This window comes from Podarcis liolepis (assembly GCF_965112155.1).
Source record: "Podarcis liolepis genome assembly, chromosome: 4".
Classification (NCBI taxonomy): Eukaryota; Metazoa; Chordata; class Lepidosauria; order Squamata; family Lacertidae; genus Podarcis; species Podarcis liolepis.
Window position 1 is genome coordinate 56,949,006 of NC_139558.1, and position 21,638 is coordinate 56,970,643.

General features: G+C 41.6%; 1 protein-coding gene across 4 annotated transcripts in view; it reads left to right on the forward strand.

The window, feature by feature from the left end:
- Positions 1-21,638, forward strand: part of APP (amyloid beta precursor protein) — a 142,577-nt gene that overhangs the window by 44,751 nt on the left and 76,188 nt on the right. For all 4 annotated transcript variants that reach the window (XM_083500351.1, XM_083500352.1, XM_083500353.1 and 1 more), the window contains exon 3: positions 15,147-15,276. In XM_083500351.1, coding sequence (XP_083356477.1) covers positions 15,147-15,276 — 130 coding nt within the window. The remainder of the gene's footprint in view (positions 1-15,146; positions 15,277-21,638) is intronic.

A 21,638-nucleotide genomic window follows, 5' to 3' on the forward strand; every position in this document is an offset into this window, starting at 1 on the left:
TAAAACAAAACAAGGAATCATTCACACCATCCTGAGCTCTTCAAGGAAGGACAGGACACATGTGAATATGTCTTATCTGGATTAGGGTCTGGTCACATGCTGGGTCCCATACAGATGTGTGTGGTTAAACCCAAATATTGTGACCAAGATGTGTTTAACCCCCAGCACTGGCCTTAGCAGAGATTGGGACCAGAGGGAGTTGTCAAACCCTGAGGGATAGCCTGAGGTTGCAACTCTAGAAGGCAGAGTCTCCCTTTTGGTGGGAGGTTGCAGAATTAGGGGATGTATTATCCACCAACTTCTACACAACTCTGGACTCTTCACCATCCTCCACCAGGACCAGAGACAATTATGGACTCAGGATCAAATCCAGTCCTAGGAGGCTTAGTTTGGTCAGAATCAAGTATACACTTCCAGAGTTAACAATACATTACTTCTCGTAAATGAGCCAGCATAGCTGCTAGAGGACTTAAAAAATGTGTGTACCAGGCTTTTTAGACTTATCTACCTGTGTACTATCTGAAACCAAAGGGGCACATTGGTTGCCAGATGTGAAATAAATTTTCAGCTCTCCTGCCCCACTAACAGAGAGACAGTCCATTTGGCAGCACGGAAGAGATAAGAGCTAATAGATGTTCTGGATCATGACCAAGTTATGCCCTTGGAAGGGTGTGGGTTAGTAGGTCCGACTGTAAAACCATTCAGTTCCTGCTTAGTGGCTGCTGGTGCAACATCTTTTTATGCCCATCCTCTTTTGTTGCATTCTTTGGCTGGACAGCTCCCCTGCTGTTTTGGCCCACTTTGCCTATGATTTTCTCTTGCCAGGCTGCATAACTCTGTGCAATTCATATTAGGTTATTTGCAGTAGAAGACAAATACAGTGGTGCCTCGCAAGACGAAAAGAATCCGTTCCGTGAGTCTCTTCGTCTTGCGGTTTTTTCGTCTTGCGAAGCATGCCCATTAGCGGATTAGCGCTATTAGTGGCTTAGCGGATCAGCTGATAAGCGGCTTAGCGGATCAGCTGTTAAGCGGCTTAGCGGATCAGCTGTTTAGCGGCTTAGGATCAGCTGATAAGCGGCTTAGCGGCTTGGGGAAAAGGGGGGGAGGGGGAAAAACCCGCAGGAACTCGCAAGACATTTTCGTCTTGCGAAGCAAGCCCATAGAAAATTCGTTTTGCGAAGCACCTCCAAAACGGAAAACCCTTTGGTCTAGCGGGTTTTCCATCTTGCGAGGCATTCGTCTTGCGGGGCACCACTGTACAGAATACAGCCTTGGTTTTGAATTTATCAATGCATTTTTTAATTATTTGGATCACCATTTCAAAGTCTTGAGTGTTGCTACATCTTGAAGCTTCATATTTTTTGATGTTAGACCCTAAAGTAGGTTTCAGAAGCAGGGGAAATCACAGCTGTTTCTGTTGCCTAGGTGATACTTTAAACTGAATCCAACTTCTTAGATTAGTGAATTGCCTTTGGCAACTTCTGTAGTAAAACTAGGAATGCATAAATTAATTAGATGATGATGATGATGATGATGATGATGATTTTAAAAAAAGAGCTCCCAGGCTTGTGCAATTGTGACAGCTCACACAAGGCCCAGAGGGGAACGTTGACATAAAGTAGGTCATTGTATAAAATGGTGATTTTGGAACAGCTGTTGAATTATCAAGTGGCTGTTCTCTCTTTAGATGAAGATCTACCAAACATGTCATTTAGGAGAGGGATATTTTAATTTCACTAACTTCTAACTTGATATATCAATAGTATGTGCTTTGAGGTTTGTTTGTTTTTAGGCTAAATACAGTAGTTCCTCGGGTTACATACACTTCAGGTTACAGACTCCGCTAACCCAGAAATATTACCTCAGGTTAAGAACTTTGCTTCAGGATGAGAACAGAAATCATGCAGCTGTGGCAGCAGGAGGCCCCATTAGCTAAAGTGGTGCTTCAGGTTAAGAACAGTTTGAGGTTAAGAACAGACCTCCGGAACGAATTAAGTACTTAACCCGACTGTACATCTTGAATACTACACAGAATATGTCTATTCACACAAAGGATATAATGCATAGATTGCAATAAATATCTGGGGGAAATGTAAATATAGCAGAAATGTAGAGGAAAAAGTAGAAGAGAAAGTAAGTATGTGAAACTGCATGAAAATTATATATACAAGCACATATATTTGAATGCATGGATTATATTGGCAAAAATGTCCATTTTAAGCTATCGTATCAGGCATTACAGTGGAAGTGAGGAACCACTGGCACACGACTCAGTTATGGGTCCCAATTTAATTTCAAGCTTCCCCTCTAGGTATTTCAAGGGCGTCTTCACTGCTGAGTTGGTAGTCAGCATCTTGCACCCATAGATCCTAGTGATCTTTATTATTTTAAAGAAATTGTTTTCACTGATAGAAGGTTCAGCATGCATTTTAATTCTTCTCCCTCTCCAGGAATAGGACATAGATGAGGAACCTGCAGTCATACATGTGTTGCAGAATTTCCATGAGCCCCAGCCAGTATGGCCAATAGGCAGGGGTGGTGGGAATTGTAATCCAATAATATCTGGAGGCTGAAGATTCCATATTCCTGAGATAGGTTTCCTCTTCTCAGCTAGAGATACATCAACATCCCAGTATAATATTTTTAGATATTACAATGTTTTTATTTATGAATGGTAATTAAAATAAAATCTACAATGTAATTAAGTAGTTTAAGTAATTAATCCAATCTGTTTGTTAAGTGTTATTTGTGTGCAAACTGTGGTTTAGGGGAACAGGCTAACTTCATACCATGGTTTCTGATGCTGACTTATTTCTTTTAACCAGGTGTGGCCCAATTTTCTTCCTTTTCAAAAAATCTCTCTCCCCCCTCCCCACTGACTATTTTCATATGCATCCTGTTATGCTACACACACACACACACATACCCTGTGGCCTTCAAAACTACCATCATATTACTAAATAATTTTTTATTTATTGGCCTTTCCTGTTGGCCCAATAGGTTGTGATGTCACAAGGTGTTTTGTGACAACCTTCCACCCAAACCTTTAAAATGTTCTCCTTATTCCTTTTCTTTTTTAAAAAAAATGGTCACACCCACTTAGACATGAGGGTTGACCATGGATCAGTGTGTCCCTGTATAAGAAAAAGGTTAGCCACTCCTACCATGAAGAACTATAGTTCACATTAGCCATCATTAGTCTGAGCTCAGATATATTCTGCCGGGGAGAGGGGGAACACGTGTGTTTAAGAACTGTGCACATAGTATTAAACTACGGTTTAACATTATGTGCAGAGTCAGCCGTGGGGTAATCAAATTCTGATTGGGAGACAGGGTGTTAAGACTTAGTAAATGCATAAAGTGTATTAGGAAATAAAAGTGAAGGAAAAAATGGAAGGTTATTTGTTTCTTGTAAATAATTTTCTTTTCCCCCCTTATTAGATGAGCAATTTATTTTTATGAAAACAAGAAAGTGAGAAAATGTTCATGTGGTTAACACATTAATAGAAAGCGGTGCATATGATTGTGCTTAGGAGGAGTTTAAAGTAAAATTGCATATGGAGTTAGAAGGAAAAGACCCCAATTTTCCTGCTTTCTGAGGGCTGGCATCCTCAAATAAATAGACTGATTAATTGAACAGCTGTGTTCCAGACTGGCAAGAGAGGGAAGTTGAGAGAGAGAGAGAGTTTCCGTAAAGGCCTAAAGGAAGTTATCATGATATCAAGTGGCTGAGGCAATCTCAAGTTAGGAAATGCCTGTATCAATAAAACTTTATACATTTCACAGAGCTTATTCCAAGACTGTGCTTGCAAAAAACCCACAAAAAACATAGCAAGTTTTGAATCTGTTGGGTACCTTGATTTCATTTCCATTTAAAGTCTTTGTTGCTTCTTTCTTCTTTTAGTGATAGAGTAGAAAACAGTCTAGGTTTTGGAATAGCAGATGAATAATTTTTTTAAAAAAAGTTCAAAATATATAATTGTTCTTCATGATTGTTTGAATTCAGGGATCAAAAGCAGTTTATGATTCCTTGTGGTTAGACTAAATTACTAAATGTAATTTAAAAGCAACATTAAAACTTGCTCACATTCTTGCTTCTTTGTGCTGATGATGTATCAGTGAAGGGAAAAGGTATATATATATGGAGAGAGAGAGAGAGAGTGAGTGTAAAACATTTTGCTTCGATTTGTTTAGGTTGGGAATGAGGAATGGGAATTTTTGACCCACCAGGTGTTGCTGAACTACAGCTCCCAACTGGAAGGGCGGGAAGGTAAACAGTGTTTCTGTGGTCTCTGTTACTCAGCACTGTGTTCCATTGTGCTAGAGGCTGTTTATTCATGCTGGCCACATGACCTGGAAAGCTGTCTACGGACAAACGTCAGCTCCCTTGACCTGAAAGCGAGATGAGCGCTGCAACCCCAGTCGCCTTTGACTGGATCCAACCATCCAGGGGTCCTTTAGCTTTACCGTTTACTGAAACAATGCCCCTGCCATGCTCTAGCCACCATGTATCTCCTCTCCCAGCATGTTTATCCAGCATGGCATGGTGCAGGTGCTGTTAGGAGCCAGGAAGCTGCTGTGCCACAACACCTGGCACCCAGCCCAGCACTGCGTTGCAGCTGTTGTAACATGGCGAGTGCCTGTTGTTACTCAGAGTTAGTTCAGTCAGTCTCTTCTCCACTCCCAGAGAATGAAGTTCCTGGCCCTAGAGGCAGCTGTCCAGTTGGTGGGAGTTGGCTGAGTCTTTGTTGGAGCAGGAGTCGGAGGGTTGGGTTTTGGTCCCATCACCAAGGACATGCCCTCCTTTCCATAGGAGTGCTCACTTGTAAGCACTGGCTTCCCACTTGGGACAAGAACTGCACACCTGCTTGGTTTCACCCCGGTCTTTAAAAGCAGAGCGGGGGGACGGGGATGGGGATGGGGACATGTCAAGTGTTGTGAGTCAGTGTTAGAAACTGGGATAGAAAAGCTAGGAGCCAAATGGCTTGTGGGACATGGGTTGTGGGTGCCAAAACAGAATGTCTAGTCGCCACTGGGGGTGTGTGGCAACACTTTTTATTTATTATTTTGATAAGCATGAACTAATACTATCATTTTGATAAGCAATTCACATAAGAGAGCCAGTGTTGTGTGGTGGTTAAGAGCGGTAGTCTCGTAATCTGGGGAACCGGGTTCGCGTCTCCGCTCCTCCACATGCAGCTGCTGGGTGACCTTGGGCCAGTCACACTTCTTTGAAGTCTCTCAGCCCCACTCACCTCATAGAGTGTTTGTTGTGGGGGAGGAAGGGAAAGGAGAATGTTAGCCGCTTTGAGACTCCTGAAGCTGAGTGATAAAATGGGATATCAAATCCAAACCCCTCTTCTTAATTGACACATTGTTAATATCACATTTTTAGCAGAAATTGTTAATGCATGTTTAATTTGCATGTTTAATAAAAATATTGGTACCATACCAGTTTTCAAAACACTACTCTGTATTGTTAAACTCCTTAACATATTGTCTATCCTTAACCTAAACTTCAAAGCACACACATTTCTGTAATCCTTGAGTGTCAGTAGGGCGCCAAAAATGGCGCCCAAACTTTGGGAGGTGCTCGCAAATGGAGACTCTTTAGGCGCAAAGTGCGCCTGGCACCCTTCTAATTTCGAACTGTGGTTAGGACAACATCTGTGCTTATGGCTAGCCATGGTTCCTAGCGGTCTACATGAACCATTGAACTATGTATCCTGTTGTTAGAGCTGATGAGACAGTGCTGATTTTATCAATAAAGCTTTTGGGATTTGCCAAGCCAAAAGTTTGAGTCTTTTAGCCAGCCCAATCCCATTGACTGTTCCCTAAGTAAACAGGGATTTTATTTTATTACAAACTGTGATCGTGATGACCTAATGTCACTTAGGTTGAAATGCCTTATGGGAACCTTTGTTTCCCAAGATCTGTGCTACTGGTATTTGATTAAGTTGAGAAACTCAAAACTGCTTTTCTGTTGTAGACTTGCACAAAGCCTTATTTCTATGCCCTGTCAGAAGAAATTAGGAGGCTAGTCATTGAAACAAAATAGAACAGAAGGGTTCTTTATACTCTGTGCTTTCTCTTGTCATTATGCAACATTTGTTCAAAGTAGGCTAGTTCTGCTATTGGACCTAGTAAAAAATACATTACCCAACAGTATCTAGAGGCCATTTCTGCACTGAAACTAGTTCAGGAATTCTTCGTTTAGACAATGTGTGGATTGATACATAAACTAATTGCTAAGCTTTGATGGAAGAAGACATAAAAGGATGGTTTTTTTAAAAAATGTGTTCGTCAGGAAGACCGTCGGGGGAAAATGTCAATCAGCATTTTTTTGTAAGAATATTTTGCTGTTTATAATAGAAGGTTGACTTTATTAAATTACGATGGGCAAGTACAAGTGAAGTGATATGTAATAAGGCCCTCTGATATTGTTGGAGAATCTTTACATAGCAGATAGCGGTTGTGGTTTTCTCATGAAGGCCTGAAAAATAGGACATGGGGAGGGGAGAGAAGCAGTCTACATAGGAGGGAAGGAGGCAATCTGATGTAACCTTTTAAAATGGAAATAGTAGGTTAAAATGCATTTTTGTTAGGATTTTTTTTCATGGAAACTTTGTTTCTAATAATTCCTCTCCCTGCCTCCAAAAATATTGTGTTTTAATCATTTTTTAATCTCATGTAACCTTTCGTGCAACAAAATTCAAAGAATTTAAACAGCTGAAGCTGTCTTACATTGTAACATACGGATGTTTCTAGTAGTCATCCAGGTTTTACTTTCTTTCCTTTTTTGTGGCCCAAAAAGACCTTAGCAAAGTGAAAATGCTTTTCAAAACCAGAGAGGTTCTCACTCAGGATGGTTGAGGCTGCAGACAAGGTTAATTGGACCTTTCATAGATGTGTGCAAAAGCCGCTTATAACTCTCATTTTAATTGCAATTTGTATTTTTTTTTGTTTTTATTATTTGCATTGTGTTTTATTTTAGATGTGTATGTTTTAATTATTGTGTTATTATTCTTTGTTCTTTTTAAACTGGTCTGTGACTGTATAATAAACAATTGATTGAAGTGGCTTTTAAATTCATAGGAGGACTGAGAATTCCCACCACTTTAAATTAGAAATAGAAAACTGGCACCTTGAGAGCTTAACTTACAGTACTTATTTTTATGACCTCCATCTTAGTTTCAAAACTCGAAGACTCTCCTTTTATTTTGCAGTTTAGCAATTCATTCCATTTGTGAGGCAAAACAAGCAAATTTCACAGTAGCTGAGGTGCTTTGAGGGGAAAGGAAAAAAAGAACACCCCACTTTCTTGCAACAAAATGAAATGTTAGAATCCTGAGTTGGCAGCATGTTCCATACCCCTTCAGACTGCAGGTGAAGGATGCCAGTTTTTATCACTCTTCCACGTCTTTTTAAAAAGTTTGCTGGTTTAAATCAAAACAGTAACAACTGACTTGTTGGGTACAGGCTCTGTGAGCAACCATTCCTTATTCTGCTAGCTTTTCTGAGAACTCACACTCCACCCTTTTTACTTTATGGTGATGTTATACAATCCATTCTGTTACTCCCATTCTGATGGATGTAGACATCAGGCCTCAGAGTGAGGGGCTCAGGTGCCTAATAAAGTTACAGTACTCAGATCTCTTGATTGGTACAGTGAAGAGGAGAGCTTTTGAAGATCTCTGACTCTACCCAGAGTATCACTCCCACTTAAGTTGGGCCATAGGCAATGTGGTTGACTCTTGAGCAGGGGTAGGCAACCTAAGGCCCGTGGGCCAGATGCGGCCCAATCGCCTTCTCAGTCCGGCCCACGGACGGTCCAGGAATCAGCATGTTTTTACATGAGAAGAATGTGTCATTTTATTTAAAATGCATCTCTAGGTTATTTGTGGGGCCTGCCTGGTGTTTTTACATGAGTAGAATGTGTGCTTTTATTTAAAATGCATCTCTGGGTTATTTGTGGGGCATAGGAATTTGTTCATTTCCCCCCTATAAAAATATAGTCCAGCCCACTAGATGGTCTGAGGGACAGTGGACAAGCCCATGGTTGAAAAAGGTTGCTGACCCCTGCTCTTGAGCCTTTCTTCATTACATAAGCTCTTTTTAGATGGGCTTCCAACCACCACCTAGAGTAAAATCCTTTCCACTTTCAGTACTTACTGTTAAAGCCACATAAACTAGTTTGAGTGATGAGGGTCAACACTGGGTTTGTGCAATCCCCATGTGGGCGAGGATTTGCTGAGAGCATTTGGGGTACCTGTTAAAATTCCTCCACTGAGAAGCACTTATGGTTAGATAGATTAGCTGCCAACATCCTTATTATTTGCAATTCTGCTGTGCTTATCTTTCTTTCAATTCGCCAGTGGTTTCTATAAAGCCGTAATAGATTTGGACCCACTTCTGTGCTGTCCTACTGGAATACTAGTGAGTGCCAAGTGACTATAGCTCCCTTCATGCAATTACTGGGAGGGGAAATGTTCTGCTGGCATTTTCAATGCAGATGCATCACAGAGGCTTTCCCAGTAATTGTGCGATGCCCCTTTCAAGTGATTTGCATATGAAGGGGGCTCATGGAATCTCTAAATTAAGAAGGAAGTGACAAAACAAAGCTGGGACTCTGGAACCTTTCATAGAGAGGGAGCTCAGGCTTGGAAATGCCTGCGTGTGGCCATCTCTTAAACAAGGCAGAATTTGTGATCTTTGTGTTGCACTCTGAGGAAAACCTGCAAGGTAAAGACAATCAGAACAAGGTATTTGCTGTCTTACTCCTGCTCATTTGAGTTCTCAGACCGCCAAAAATCTCATTTCCTCACAGTATAGCAATAGGCACCCTTCTGAAAGGAGAAATATTGGTGGGAACCAGTGTAGAGATGATAAAGCAGGCTAGCTGAAGTGCAGCCCTGGAAATTGCTGAAGGCTGTCTCTGGGTGTAGTCTCAGGTCCCGTTTAAGCTGATGTTCTGGTGTATATGATCAGGAGTTTGCATATATGAACTTGTCCCTAGAACTCATATGAAGAAACTTCAGGCCCATGAAATGCATCTCATTTCTTTCATGAAGGACTTAAAAAGTACAGGACCCTCACTGTGCAGTCTTCTTAATTGTGTGAGAAGCCTCCAGAAGAGGAGGCTCTCTCCTTCAGACAGTCACCTTCCTGGAGGGCTCTAAACTGTTGGAGGGGGTGGGGTTTGGCCACACAGCCTTGCTTCTCCTTTGTGTTTACATGTGAGGAGATTTGAATACCAGAATAGAGCTTGTGGTTTTCTCCTTTTTAACTACAAGCCTTTCTGTCTGTAGAGAACTTTCCCTTCAAGCTCTGGTTGAAGTTTCTCCAATCTGAATGTCTTTGAAGAAGTGCCCTGGATGATGTTTTCATGAGCAATTTTCTTAACATTTGGGAAGTGTCTGAAAAAAGCCGCCTCTTTGCAACTGCGCTTACCAGCCAATTTATTGGGGCAATAAAAAGCACTAGTAATCCAAATTACAGATATGTAGGAATCATAAGTCTGCTCCACGAAAACCTTGAGATGTTACGAATTTGTGTTTGGTTGTTTTATTTCCATTTACTGTTCTTTTAACTAAGCCTTCATTGGCGGAGACTTAGAAATATGAGAGGGAAGATGTTGAATTTTCAGAATTCAAGCAGTGCTGTTATTGCAAAAACTGCTTGCTTGTAGCAATTCTATATTTATGAATCTCCACTACCATTTTTATCACTCTTTCCCAGGAGAAAAGGCCCGAGTTTGAGATGGGGAAAATGCATAAGGGACTAAGAACATCCTGAAAGAACACAGAGTTTTTTAAAGGCCATGCCAGTGTGTGTGGTTGTATATGTGAAAGTGGCATGGGTGTATGAGGGTGAATGGAGGTGAGGTTGAGTAGCTTTGGGCCTGCTCACCGCTGACATGTGGCCCCTCAAAAATTACCCATGAAGCTATGATCGCCACTCGTATTTAGGCCTGGGTGATGTATTGATATATCACCCAGGACTGGTATGAGGGGCAGACCGCAATGGTGATTTCATTCAGCGGTATATTGCTAGTGAAACTGCCACTGCTCCTGAGTCCCCCCAGCTGGGACAAACTGCAGCTGGGGGCAGAGGGACTCAGAGCCACTGCATTTTCACCAGCGATATACTGCTGAGTGAAACCGCCATTGCTGTCTGCCCCTCATGCAGAGGGAGAATCAAGCTGCGTCGGCCAGGTACTGATAAAGCTTTTTCCTCTCTCCTTTTCTTTAAAGTGCTTGGCTCATCTCAGCCAAGCAGTTTTATGGAGCCCCCAACCCTCCACCAGCTTGCATGAACCAGCGGCAGGGTGGGGGCTCCGTTCAATTGTAACCGCTCTTGGCTGAGGAAGCTTCAATCCTTCTCCCGCTTGCATCCGAGCAGGATCTGGATCCGGGCTCCCTCAGCAGAGGGGAGGGCTTCGTGCTCCCCAGCTGAGAAGCCCTGATCCTCCTCCTGACAGCATGCAAGCAGGAGAAGGATTTGTGCTCCCTCAGCTAGGGAGCAGGAGGCTCAGCGCGGAGAGTCTTGCTGGGGGGGGGGTGTCTTTGTGCTCCCTGGCTGAGAGGGCTGTGTCAGCGAAGGCGAAGGGAGCCCTGACTCCGGAACCTGTCAGGTTCCGTCACGGTGCTACCTCCATCTTTGGGCATGCGAGGGAGAGCAAGCGGCCTCTTTCTCCCAAGAAAAGGAGGCCGCTTGTCCACCCTCATACCTTGCTGGCGAAAGGAGCCTTGCAAACAGAGCCTGTCAGGCTCCGTCACAGGGCTGCCTCCATCTTGGGGAGTGGAGGGCTAGTTCAGCTAGAAGGTGGGAGCCTTCGCACCCCTCACCTGCAAGGCACTGGGGTGAAAACACCTCAGCTCCTGTGCGATGAGAGCTGAAGCAGTCTCACCCAGGGCCTCACAGGCTGGGGCCAATGCCGCTCTTTTCAACATCGCAGGATATCGCCAAACTGTTTGGCTGGTGATATTCCGCGATGTTGGAAACCTAGTATCGCCCAGCCCTATTCATATTCAACATGTTGTGGCTGTGATGTGGTGACTCATGAGAACAATATCTCTGTTGTGACGCTGTCATTCCACATCTGTTAAACAGTGTTGCTTACTACACTGATCCCTTTTGTTGCTTGGATAGCTTCTGTGTCTGCCAAGGATATTTGTGGGTGGCATTGTTGTAATACATAGTGAAGAACCCATCATACAGCCATTTTAAGCTAGATGAGGGGTGGACTTTCAGCACTAAATAAGGGATATATGTTAAATGTCTGCCACTTGACATTTTGTGCTTAAGTCAAGATGGAAGATGAGGAAGCACTGTCTTCACTTGCTTTAATAGAGTGAAATAAGATGGTTGTGCCTACAGAGATGGCAGGACAGTATGATCTCAGTATGCATCAGGTGATGGGAGACTATGTGGGCCAAAAATGTTAAGTTAATAAAGAAAAGATTGTTTTTTTAAATGACCTTGATAAAATACTTTGGTCACGTAATAAGACAAGAAGGTAGTGCTGGCAGAAAATTAAGCCTGTTCCAAACTCACAAGATAGACATGATGGAGTAGAATGTTCAGTTGCTTTCTGTAGGAGATGCTGTTGTCCTAAGAACCTCAAGGCTGGCTGGCTGGCTGGAAGAGACCTTTATTCACTGAACTGCTACTTTTCAATACATATGAAGAGAGCCTTCTATATAGTCATATGTAGCTCAGGGATGGAGAACCTACTTCCTAATTAGGTCCTAATTTCACCCATGAGGCCATTTTTCCCAAACCATGCCCACCTGTGTGACATTGAGTGTGGGGCAGGTGGCAACCTCGTCTGCCAAGGGGAGCATTAAATTGCTTCTGGCTGTTCCTCAGGATGGGTGTCATTGCAATGTTAGGGGATTGACAGGTGGGAGGTCCTGTTCCCCATCCCTGGTGTAGCGGCTGCATCAAATGATCCATGTAAGATGCAGGAATAATCTTGCTTGCCAGCACAAGGCAAAGAATATATACTGTGGGTGACATAGGTAAGGTTTACTTCCAGTCGTGTTGACCTCTGATTTTGCCAGTTATGGTCATCTTGGCTCAGGTTCTATTTTAATTCATTAATTTAGAATTATTTGTGTTGGAGGATATGAGCCTCAGGGTCATATCCCATTTCCTCCTCCTCATGCATGTGGCTTCTACCTGCCTCTCATCTGTTGTCTTTAATACTGGTGCCAGCATAACCATGGTTAGGAATTGAGGATAACAGGGGAATTTTCATGCAAGATGGAGGGAATCTGTGTGCTCACAGCCTTCTCTCACCTAGGTTTAAGATCTTCTGGAATATGCACTCTTGTTTCCTTAGTGTTATTACACAGCTTTTAAAACTGGCAGATAAACCTTCTCATGATGGGCCTTGCTATTTGTAAACAGGATTATTTTTTAAGTGCTGCCATGACATCATGTGTTTCAGAAATATTACATCATACAGACTTCTGATTCTTGCTAGTTTAAATGGTGAATGCTAGAACCAAGCAGTGCATCAGTAGTCTACAGGGATTTCTTAACGGAGTAGTAATCTTTCAAGCACTTTACTGTCTGCCGTAGGAAAATGCAGCCCCTATGCTTCTCTTAAGAGATTGCACCTCGGAGAGAATTTTATCTTTTTCGAAATCACAACAGCTGTTTTAACATCTGGGAGATGAGTTGTATCTGAAATATACAAAATGATCCTGCTGCTGTGGAATAATTGACTTGCTTGACTAGCTACCCAAGCTAGATTTTAGAGTTGTGGAGTGTATGGCAAACACACACACACACACACACACACACACACACACACACACACACAGGCACACATTAAAAACAACAACAACCATTTCTTCTGTAGGGAGTTTAACCCTGCCTTAGTTATAATATATTGAATGATTTACCCTGTGAATCTGTGCCATAGATTTTCTATTTCCATGCTACACAAGAAGTTTGGATTAGAATTAGAATCTGCTCTCCATCCCATAAATGTTTATTCAATGGATGGTGAGAGAAGGCTACTCCAACAGCATACAGCAGGTAGACCTGTGATTTACAGGGAAATGGAATATATTCCCTTCATCTGTTTTGTTCAATCTGCAACATGGTGCCTGTCTGTGTTTTGTTTTTCTATATCAGTCAATGGTAAAAGGTGACATGGGGGGAGGGAAATTTAATTCTAATAGCCAAAGTCAGCTATATGTATACAGAGTGGAAAATACATTTAAGCACATAACGCTGGTTCTTTATGAGATCTTGGGTAACCCCCTCCTCCCCAAGCCGCGCAAATAAAAATGGCAGAATGCATATATTTTACTGCATCTTAAAGTAGGTGCGTCTGTGTGATTGATGATACATTGTTGTGTATGGGAAATGAGTAATAGGAGAAGGAACTATAATAAAGCATATGCTGAAAAATTAGAATTGGGCATTTCCCATTTCAGAAATTAAGTACACGGAAGGTGTGTGGAGTCCAAGCAATTTAGGGCTTCACAGATTAATAGCAGCTACTTGAATTGTGCTTGGGGCACTACAAAGAAGCAAATTCAGGCTCCATAATTCACTTCTGTCAACAGCTGGCATGCTGCATTTTTCACTAGCTGTATCTTCCAAACATTCTTCAATTTTTTGGTAAGAAAATCTTTTTAAAAAATTATTGTTCCCGGTAATCTTCCTTCTAACAAAACCTGTTCATTTTGTGCACAAAATCAGGGGAAACATTTTTCCCCTGCAGTATTTTGTATAGATTGCTAGTCCTTTAAAACCATTCCTTGGCCACTGAAACAGATGGACAGTATGTAATCTCTATCATCAAAGTGCACCTTCGATCCAGTGCCTATACCACAGTAGGTGAGGGCATACTACTCTTTATTGAGTGGTGATTAATTATGATGTGTTTGTAACCAACCACTTGATAAGCCATTCCTACAGCCCAGTTCTTTGGGATTTGATATGGTGGTCCGCTGTTGTTGTTGTTTATTGAATTTATATACTGCCGTATACCCAGAGTTCTCAGGGCAGTTCACAGAATAAATATCTTGGATATGCATATGGAGGTTGGGCTCCCAGCCTGACTTCTGATGCTCATGTTGGTTCCTCCTATGTGACCCTACTGCATCCACATGGCTCCTGCCTTTTTGTTTGCTAGTCCCACTGGAGAGTTTCTTATTTTTGTAGTTATTAAACCAAAACATGGGATGAAGAAAGGAAGAGATGTATTACGCTGGTTAATAATTTTGATTGGGGGGGGAGATGAATTGATGATGCTGTGAATAACATTGCTTTCCTTGGATATGTGAAACCCGACTGACTGCCTTTGTGGTTTTGGAAATATATTTATTGGACTTTTATGAACGCACAAGCTGTAAACATAATGGATCATTCTTACAGAAAACTACAAGAAATCAGTATCATTAATGTATGGACATGGTCATTACAACAAGATGGTACAAGGAATTAGGTATCTAAATCTGGGGACAAAATTTATTTAGCCATAAATTAACGTTTCATTGAGGAGGTATATGATTATTTTCTTTGTTGCATGTAAATTGTATGTAAATTCAATAAAATGACTGCCCCTGTGTTTAGAAACAAGTACAGGAAAATCACCCATGCAGACATAGCTCCACAACACCCTGCTTGCAAAATGCACTATGGATAGGCTGGTGTGTACTAGAATGTTAATAAATTTTCACAAACCTCAGTAATAATGCCCCCCTCCACCTCTTTCCCCCCTTTCTTCTTAATGTAACACTAATGTCTCAACAAATGAAATTGATCTGTTGAAAATGTAACTTGAAAAAGAGACGTTGCACATATGCTTTTGTAAGCCAAGGAATTGTCAATAAAAATATGTTAACAAAACAAAACTATGCCACCTTCAGCTCCAAATACACATTTATTCATTCATTTCCTGCATTCAGTGACTCCTGCATGAATTTTTATCTAATCTTCCTTTGAAAATAATCAAGAAAAAGAGGTTCCAAAATTTTAGGCAGTGTTTGCACTGAGGAACTAAGTTAGGAAATGTTTTTCAGCATTCTATTCTAAATAAATATGCATCCCTGTAAATAATGATAATAATAATAATGTGTCTCTATTTCAATTAACTGTGCTCTTTGCATTTTGATTAATAGGTTTACCCTGAACTGCAAATTACCAATGTTGTTGAAGCCAATCAACCTGTAACAATCCAGAATTGGTGCAAGCGGGGATGGAAACAATGCAGAAGTCACCCTCACATTGTAGTTCCATATAGGTGCTTAGGTGAGTATTGTCAAATACTCCGTGAATATTTTCTATGAGCTTTAACTGCATATATCCTTCTCCACAAACACTCCCCTGTCCTGCTTTTCCACTGAGCAAGCTATAGTTTATGTAATAACCCCAGGGATTTTTTATTCTTTTAAGTGTTGCATTTTGGAAAAGTAATAATTAAATTGCATAGTATGTAGACCAGTGGTATTTTGTTGTTGTTGTTTAGTCGTTTAGTCGTGTCCAACTCTTCGTGACCCCATGGACCAGAGCACGCCAGGCACTCCTGTCTTCCACTGTCTCCCGCAGTTTGGTCAGACTCATGTTTGTAGCTTCGAGAACACTGTCCAACCATCTTGTTCTCTGTTGTCCCCTTCTCCTTGTGCCCTCAATCTTTCCCAACATCAGGGTCTTTTCCAGGGAGTCTTCTCTTCTCATTAGGTGGCCAAAGTATTGGAGCCTCAGCTTCATGATCTGTCCTTCCAGTGAGCACTCAGGGCTGATTTCCTTCAGAATGGATAGGTTTGATCTTCTTGCAGTCCATGGGACTCTCAAGAGTCTCCTCCAGCACCATAATTCAAAAGCATCAATTCTTCGGCGATCAGCCTTCTTTATGGTCCAGCTCTCACTTCCATACATCACTACTGGGGAAACCATGGCTTTAACTATGCGGACCTTTGTTGGCAAGGTGATGTCTCTGCTTTCTAAGATGCTGTCTAGGTTTGCCAATGCCTTTCTCCCAAGGAGCAGGCGTCTTTTAATTTCGTGACTGCTGTCACCATCTGCAGTGATCATGGAGCCCAAGAAAGTAAAATCTCTCACTGCCTCCATTTCTTCCCCTTCTATTTGCCAGGAGGTGATGGGCCCAGTGGCCATGATCTTCGTTTTTTTGATGTTGAGCTTCAGACCATATTTTGCGCTCTCCTCTTTCACCCTCATTAAAGGGTTCTTTAATTCCTCTTCACTTTCTGCCATCAAGGTTGTATCATCTGCATATCTGAGGTTGTTGATATTTCTTCCGGTGATCTTAATTCCGGCTTGGGATTCATCCAGCCCAGCCTTTCACATGATGAATTCTGCATATAAGTTAAATAAGCAGGGAGACAATATACAGCCTTGCCGTACTCCTTTCCCAATTTTGAACCAATCAGTTGTTCCATATCCAGTTCTAACCGTAGCTTCTTGTCCCACATAGAGATTTCTCAGGAGACAGATGAGATGATCAGGCACTCCCATTTCTTTAAGAACTTGCCATAGTTTGCTGTGGTCGACACAGTCAAAGGCTTTTGCATAGTCAATGAAGCAGAAGTAGATGTCTTTCTGGAACTCTCTAGCTTTCTCCATAATCCAGCACATGTTTGCAATTTGGTCTCTGGTTCCTCTGCCCCTTCGAAATCCAGCTTGCACTTCTGGGAGTTCTCGATCCACATACTGCTTAAGCCTGCCTTGTAGAATTTTAAGCATAACCTTGCTAGTGTGTGAAATGAGTGCAATTGTGTGGTAGTTAGAGCATTCTTTGACACTGCCCTTCTTGAGGATTGGGATGTAGACTGATCTTCTCCAATCCTCTGGCCACTGCTGGGTTTTCCAAATTTGCTGGCATATTGAGTGTAGCACCTTAACAGCATCATCTTTTAAAATTTTAAATAGTTCAGCTGGAATATCATCACTTCCACTGGCCTTGTTATTAGCAGTGCTTTCTAAGGCCCATTTGACTTCACTCTCCAGGATGTCTGGCTCAAGGTCAGCAACCACACTACCTGGGGTATATGAGACATCCATTTCTTTCTGGTATAGTTCCTCTGTGTATTCTTGCCACCTCTTCTTGATGTCTTCTGCTTCTGTTAGGTCCTTTCCACTTTTGTCTTTTATTAGTGGTATTTACTCCTAAACAAACCAGCAAGAAAACCCTTGAGACACAATGTTCTCACTACCTCCCTGTGCAGTTAATCTGGAGAAGGATTGAGGCAGAATCAAGCATTTCTAGTTAGTTTCAGTTTCAGGTAGGAACAGTTTAAACTTTTGCTTAACTTTTTACATAGATATCAGTAGGCCTTAAAGGTGTTAAACTCTGGCTGGATTGCGTGTATGTCATATATGCATTTTGAGGTTTGTATATTTGCCTTAATTCCAGCTTTCCTTTTATTTTTAGCCTACAGAGGTTATAACCTAGCTGTGATTATAAAAGAAAACCCTAACCATGTTAGTTCACAAGTGTTCCTGGTGTCTGCCTTTTCTGGACCAATTGCCTTGTGGCATTCCTGTTTTTGTAAAGGCATTCCTCAGTCACATTTCAGACTTAACTCTCAATAGTCTTTCGGGTCATTTTAGCTCTATATCCTACCTCCACAGAATACATTAGGCTGAGGATTTATTTGTTTAGAGCATTCTGCCATTTCCCCCTCAAAGCAGCTTAAAATAAATCGTGCATATAAATAAACTGTAAGCGATAACTATACTATTCTTGACTCTAAAAAAAATCACAAGCACAAAACTTGCACTATCTCCCTATCACCAAAACTGGTGACTGAATTTGATCACCATTCCTTGCACTGTAACACGATTGGTGCAACTGATTAAACTAAAGTGGAATGTCATGGTGTGATATGTGTGTGACAATAATAGTTTTGTTGCAAAGTGGCAATAAAAATTGAAGAAATGGTAGAATATTATTGCAAGAGGGGCTAACTTTTCTGGCATGTGTTTATCTGAGTATATGACTGTGATTAGTGTGTGTTCAGACTGGGGACTCAGCTATACAGCTGCAAATAAAATGTTTTGAATGTGTTGTACAAATGCGACACTAGATGGCAACTGTAAGCTATGCCAAATTCAATGTATTTTTCAAAACTTTTTTTTTTTTAAAAAAGCATTTTCACAGCGTTTTTTCTATGTATGCAGAATCCACCTGGATATGCCCTTTCCATAGTGGGGAACATAAAACTTACACAGTATTATCAGAAATAACAAAACATCATCGTGGGGAACTGTTTCTTACTGGCAGTGATGTCACAGGCATTGGTCAATATGGTCCTGCAGCACCCAAATGGATGCATTCCACCAACACAATCTGTAGGAATGGATATGTGAGCTTGTGGGAGGATTTTATTTCCCCAGCCAGTCAATATTGAGGTTTGTATGCCATGAGAAATTATAACACTCCTTGACACAGGAAGAACAACTGTGTGACTAACACATCAAAGACAATTGAATGGAAATATAGTATCTCTTTCTAGGGTGAATCTCTATGCTAGGTTTGCTTTTTTTCTTTTGCTTTTTTCTTTGGTCGGAGAAAGGGCAGGAGTTACAGTTTGTTTTCTGAAATTCTATGGGGAGGTTCGTGGAACTGGGCTCCATGTGGGTTCAGTGAAAAGGTTACCTCCCCAGAATGAGCAAATGCACTGAGACGCAGCCTTTCTCAGTGTCCTGGTCATCTTGAAACGATGGAGTTTACACCTCCAACATCGTCATGTAGCTTAGGGCTCCTGTCCTCTTATCTTCTGATTGTGTCAGTACTATGTAACTTAATATATTGTGAGTGACAACTCACAATGCAGTGCGGCATTTCCCGCTTCTTTTCAGGTTTACCTTCAGAGCTGTCTGTTGAAACGAGCACACGTGTTGCTTATGCTGTGGTGCAGATGGAGCTCCATCGTCTTCCTGCAGTGGCTCTGCTTACCTTCTCTCTAATAAACTAGAAGCCCATGAGCATGGCACCACACCATTCCTAAGGTTTATACCGAGGAAACGTGAGAAACAGTCCCACATTGATTCTAATGTAACAAAAACTTCAGGCTCTGACTTGGGAAAGGTGTAGCAAGGTGACAAATGGGAAATTCATTGACCTCAGTCATCGAACAATTTACTTGGAAGTTAGCCCTAGTGATCTCCCTTGGCATTTGCTTCAAAGAGAATGTGTTTAGGGCTAAAGGTTTATATTGAGAGTGAAAAGAAACTCAGGAACTGTTAATGGTTATGTAGATTTTGAAAAGACTTTGTCAGGACATTAGTTTTGTTTTGTTTTGTTTAGAAACTGTTTTAAGGAAACAGTTTGAAAATAGCACTTAAGATCTTGGTTCTCTCCCATTAAGAGGGATGCACATTTCTCTTTATGGAGTTCTAAGAAGTACTTTCATAGCCATGATGCATTAGATCAGGGGTCAGCAAACTTTTTCAGCTGTAGGCCGGTCCACCATCCCTCAGACCATGTGGTGGGCTGGACTATATTTTGGAAAAAAAAATGAATGAATTCCTATGTCCCACAAATAACCCAGAGATGCTTTTTAAATAAAAGCACACATTCTACTCATGTAAAAACACCAGGCAGGTCCCACAAATCACCCAGAGATGCATTTTAAATAAAAGGACACATTCTACTCATGTAAAAACACACTGATTTCTGGACCGTCCGCAGGCCAGATTGGGAAGGCGATTGGGCCTCATCCGGCCCATGGGCCTTAGGTTGCCTACCCCTGCATTAGATAACGTCCCAGGGCTTGGACATGGGGAAACTAGATTCCAAGCCCCATTCAGCTATGGAGTGCAATGAATTGCCTTGAACAAGTTGCAATCTTTTCAGCCTAATTTGACAAGTAGGTTTGTTGTGAGATTAATTGCTGCAGTTTTATGTGCAATAAATTGTAAGACTTTTGCTTGCCATGGTCTTAGTTCACATTATTTCATTTCTCACGTTGCTTTGTTTTTCAGCTTCTAGAAAATGTGAGATGGAAAGTAGTGGATGTAAGTTAATGCCTGGAGGAGTCAGTTGTCTTGTGGGTTAGATGATTTTGAGAGTAGTAAGTTATCAGGAATAAAAATCATATGTGTGCAAATGGGGTTACTCTCCAGTGATCCTCTACTTACAAAATGGTTATGCCCGCTCACTTCATTCTTTTGTCTTGCTCATCAATCACCAGTTGCATAATTTACCTCCCAACTGCTTGCCTGAAGATTGAAAGGAAGATACCTTTCCCCTCTTCCATCGCTATAGAGGTTCCTTTTCTAGTGTGGTTAAATGATCAGCTTCTTGGTTGTGTCCAGGTTCTTGACTCAACAGCAAGTCCCTGAAATTCAGGTTGTGGCGCACAGCTAGGAAGTATCTTTGGAAAAGAAAGACACCCCAACTTGATGCTTCCATGGAATAGCTATAGGTCATAGGCTGCTAGGTCCATGCTGTGACTGTAGCACAGCAGTACAGAATGGTGAGTTGGTGGATAACTTTTATAGCAGAAGATGAACTTTAGGAATGTAATGATATTGTTGAAAGCACAGTGCTTGCTTGACTTTATGGAGGAATTTAATGAAAGTTTAGTTAGTGGGCATGCTTGTGAGGGTTCTTAGGCACATTACCCACCATCAAAATTAGTTTTTCAGCTACATTTACATTTTAGTTCAAGAGCTGCTGAAGTTCATTCAGTCCATTTATGCAGTTAGATGCTTGGCTTTTTCACAGGGGTGAGAATTACTATTTGACTAGCAGACATATGTCTGCTCTCATGCCAGAGAATATCCATGATCCATTTTTGTGCTGGCCTTCAGCATTGCCCTTTTGGGATTTGTTGCAGAGAAGCCCTTCAACACTTGACTGATTCCTCAGCTCTTTTCCTTAGTGAAATGGCTTATACAGTATGACAGGCATCTTGCACGTAGCAAAAGATCCAGCAATATCGATTGAGTTTATTAGATTACAGGTTTTGCTTCGAGTTAATGGGGCTAGAGCATGGAAACTAGAAATTCTTTAAACCATTAAAAATCGAAACCTGTAATCTGTGAAAACTGTACACTAATTCTGTGACTATTTTGCATTTATAAGAGATCCTGATTTATATCAGTGAAGAGAAATGCCAGTTTTGCGTTGTTTTACACCTGGAAGCAGTGGGTAGAATTCCATGTCATGTTATTGCAATTGTTCTGTCAGTTCTGTCCCTTCAACATCCTCCCTCTTGCGCCTGCACATTGTTCTGGGGGTTCTCCTGAACCTCTCTCCCCTCCCCAAGCCAATTTGGGAGGGTGGTAGTGGGGGGTGGGGAAGTCCCATTGTGCTGGGCGGTAATGCAACTGTTAAGTTGAATTCGACATAGTGTTACAATAGTCTTGTCTAACAAGACTTTCCTGATATAATAGAATGGGTGGCATGCAGTAATTGTGTTCTGTTTGTGCAACAGACACTTCAACAATGGGATTTTCCCTCCCTTCTCTCCCCCAGACACTCTGCAATGGAAATTTGGGGAGCCCTCAAGCAGATTTGGAGGGAAGGTGGAATTACAGGCAGAAAGGAAAATCCCATTGCATCAACTAGCATAACCTTTGATCTCACTTGTAATCTTTAATATTTTCTTTCAAAGAATAGTATCTTCCTCATGAACCTGACATCA